At 41.0% G+C, this 3671-nt stretch overlaps 1 protein-coding gene and 1 pseudogene across 1 annotated transcript in view; one reads left to right on the top strand and one right to left on the bottom strand.

Moving 5' to 3' along the window:
* The window catches only part of LOC106876251 (U6 snRNA-associated Sm-like protein LSm4), a 30216-nt gene extending 29113 nt beyond the window's left edge, over positions 1 to 1103 (bottom strand). The window contains exon 1 of the mRNA XM_052977500.1: positions 1048 to 1103. Within this exon, the coding sequence (XP_052833460.1) occupies positions 1048 to 1103 (56 nt within the window). The remainder of the gene's footprint in view (positions 1 to 1047) is intronic.
* Positions 1104 to 2314: 1211 nt separating this feature from the next.
* Positions 2315 to 2492, top strand: LOC128251200 (U2 spliceosomal RNA; annotated as a pseudogene).
* The last annotated feature ends 1179 nt before the right edge of the window (positions 2493 to 3671 follow it).

Here is a 3671-nt window from a genome sequence, read left to right as displayed (position 1 = left end):
GAAATATGTCATAGGGAATAACATTTTTATGACCGCCCAGCAGTAACTCTTATTCAGCTGAATAGACGTCAGTGATTGGTTGAAATTACAGAAATACGACAACTTTAACATGAAATAACTTGCGATGTACGTTTTTTTTTGTTAAGAAGACTAAGAGTAAAAGATGTTTTATATGACACATTCTACCAGTGTCCCAAGTTTCAAAGTGTTTCGTTAGTGTTTCGTTAAGAAAATACTGGCGCCCCCGTTTTGAAATAGATCCGACCAACATTTCAGTGCTTGAGAAGACCAGTCAAGCTCAGTGAGATTGTAGTTGTGGTTGATGATGGTGGCACGTAAAAAAGAACCCACTACACTATTGGAGTGGTTGGCATTAGGAAGGACATTCAGCTGTAGAAACCAGTACCGCCTGACTGGCATCCGTAGGATTTTCGAGCAAGATCGTTGCCAGTGCCCCTGGACTGGCTCCTGTGCAGGTGGCACATAAAATACACCATTTTGAGCGTGGTCGTTGCCAGCATCGCCCTCGTGCGGGTGACACGTAAAAGCACCCACTACATTCTCTGAGTGGTTGGCGTTAGGAAGGGCATCCAGCTGTAGAAACTCTGCCAAATTAGATTGGAGCCTGGTGTTGCCATCTGGTTTCACCAGTCCTCAGTCAAATTGTCCAACCCATGCTAGCAGGGAATGCGGACGTTAAACGATGATGATGATGATGATTCAAATTGTAATGGTAATAGAATTTCAAACTGAAAATCTGTCAATGTTGAAGTACTCCAGGGTAAACAATATTTATTGTGTAATCTTTTGTTGGTGCTGAAATGAATAAATTGTTGCTGCTTCCAGCTCGTGAGCAACCAACATGGAGTTGGCCGTGGGAGACGCATGTTGTAGAGAGATCAAGTCCAACGACCTTGAGGGATTGACTTTGAGATTTCTTGATTGAAATAGCAAAACTTAGTTTGACTGGAAACTGAAGCATCTTGAATTCAAATGGAACATCTGTAGGAATTTTTGGAATAAAGAAATTTTCTCCTTTGTGATTACCTGTTATGATTGTGGCCTCTAGGACATGGGACTTCATGGAAATAATAATTAAGCATGTTCCATTACACAGGCAAGGTGGGTCAAGATTCCTAAGCAACATAACAGAAGCACCCAGCTTTAGTGTGAAGGTATGTGGTGGCATCCCAGTAGGTTTAAGTGTGTTCAGAAATTTAACAGTGTATTGAACAGATATGTGTTTCAATCCAAATGAAAATAGAAATTATCATAAACGTACATTATCACAAACATACATTCACACATTTCAGTTGTCGCATATGTATGTGTAGATATGTGTGTTTAATAATGTACCTAACATGGAAACACACACACACTCACAGACACATACACTGGCACACATATGCATATACTGTCACATACATATAGTAAGACAGACACACATAGACATGCATAGCTTTTCACCTCATTGTTTTTGTCAGTCATCACATATGTATATGTGTAGTGACAACTTATAGCAGACGACTGTTATATGTTCAATGTCCGGAGTTTTATCCACGCATGCGCAGGGACTAGTTCCAGAAGGAATACAGAAAGAGTCTCATGCGCATGCGTAGAGTTCGACACCCAGCTTTGGCGCCTTTTCTCAGTCTCTTCGTTGACTGATCTCCGTCGAGCCAAGACGTCCAACAGAGCTCTCTCACATGCCAGCACCAGAGCTTCACAAATAACCACGGAAATCATTCAGGAGGCGTCTCAGTAACCGAGGGCAACGAGCTACCGAATTCCCTCCAAGCGTGAACTGAATTCCACTGTAAATAAATATTGTTATGTTGTTCAGAATCTGCGTTCCGTTGTTTCTTCTAGAAATTTAATGTACGGAAGCGGTGTACACCTAATGGTGTATAACCACTTCCCTACATATGTGTGTTTGTATCACAAATACATGCAGTTTTTCACTTCATTTGTAGATGTGTTTAATAACCTACCTAACAAACACACACACACGCTCTCTCTCAGAGACATACACATTCATATAAAAAATGTGACGACACTCATACATATAGTAAGACAGACACACACAGACATACAACATGTGATGTCATTGTTGTCGACATTGTCCTTTACTACAGTTGACAATAGAAAGATTATCTCTATAAAATGTTATATTGTTTTAATGCAAATGAAAGAAAAATTCCATGTTGACACATGCAGGGTAAAATTTGATTTGATTTGGTTGAGCCATTTGAGAATGCATAGGGAACAGACAGACAAAGAATTTTATATATAGAGATAACACAGTGCCAAGTTATTTTCATTTCAGCCCTTTGGATAAAATCAATGCAGAATGAATTATCAGCTTAATATCTGAAAGGGTCCCTATTTGGGGCCATCGATACCAAACAAGTTTTTAGAACAAGGTGAAGAGTTAGGGACATGTTCTGCCTTTGTCACTATAGAGGTTGCAGATAGGATATAAATAAAATATTGAGTTGGGTAATAGCTCTTATATACTGTTACATCATCTGTCCTCTGTGTATACATGTGTGGTCATATAAGATAGTTTCAAGGGTTTTTAGAAGTAATTTTGACAGCTTTAGTTTTAGAGAGAACTGAGCCCTAGTGAACCCCTACTTGCACCCTAAGTTCATCTCTGATTCTCAACCGTCTGACAGCACCGCTATACATTGCTTCTACAGCTACATACGCATACATACATACACAAGCACATATTCATAAATACCATCATTTAAGGTCCACTTGCCGGCTGACACGAGCTAAGGGGTTCAACAGGATTGAAGAGGGTCCGGGAGTGAGTTCAGGAGATTCTTTTCTACTCTAAGTACAAAGCCTGGAATTTTTGGAGGGGAGGGGCAGTTAATTAGATTGACCCCCCTCCAGTATGTAACTGGTACCTAATTTATCCTTTTCTACTCCAGGCACAAGGCCCAAAATTTTGGGGGAAGGAGGCCAGTCGATTAGATCGACCTCAGAATGCACATGGTAACTAATTTATCAACTGTGAAAGTATGAAAGGCAAAGTTGATCTCGGCGGAATTTGAACTCAGAACGTAAAGACAGACAAAATAACCCTAAGCATTTCACCCGACATGCTAACATTTCTTATTTCTTTACTGCCCACAAGGGGCTACACACAGAGGGGACAAACGGATTAAGTCAATTACATCGACCCCAGTGCATAACTGGTACTTATTTCATCGACCTCGAAATGATGAATGGCAAAGTTGACCTCGGCGGAATTTGAACTCAGAACGTAGAGGCAGACGAAATACCGGTAAGGATTTTGCCCAGCGTGCTAACCACTCTGCCAGCTCACAGCCTTAGTGAGTTCAGATGATAGGGGAAGATTGTAGTGAGTGGGTAGATGAAAGTGGGTATTAGGAGGAGAGGTCATGGGGAAAGAGGGTCCATGGAGTACACAGTCACATGTGGGGAAGAGGGGTCTGAATGTAGGATGTGTGGGGGGAAACATTGTTCTTTGTTGTGCAACCATCAAACAGCAATATTTCAACCATGTGATGCAATTATCCTTCCTCACTTTAAAGGGAACACACACACATATATATACACAAAGGGCTTCCACACAGTTTCCATCTACTATAGTTGAAGACCCTTGTGCAAAGTGTCATGCAGTGGGATTGAACCAG

The sequence above is a fragment of the Octopus bimaculoides genome, chromosome 28 (genome assembly GCF_001194135.2).
Source record: "Octopus bimaculoides isolate UCB-OBI-ISO-001 chromosome 28, ASM119413v2, whole genome shotgun sequence".
NCBI lineage: Eukaryota > Metazoa > Mollusca > Cephalopoda > Octopoda > Octopodidae > Octopus > Octopus bimaculoides.
Note: the sequence above shows the minus strand (reverse complement) of the source record. Positions and strands in the feature narration are given on the sequence as shown.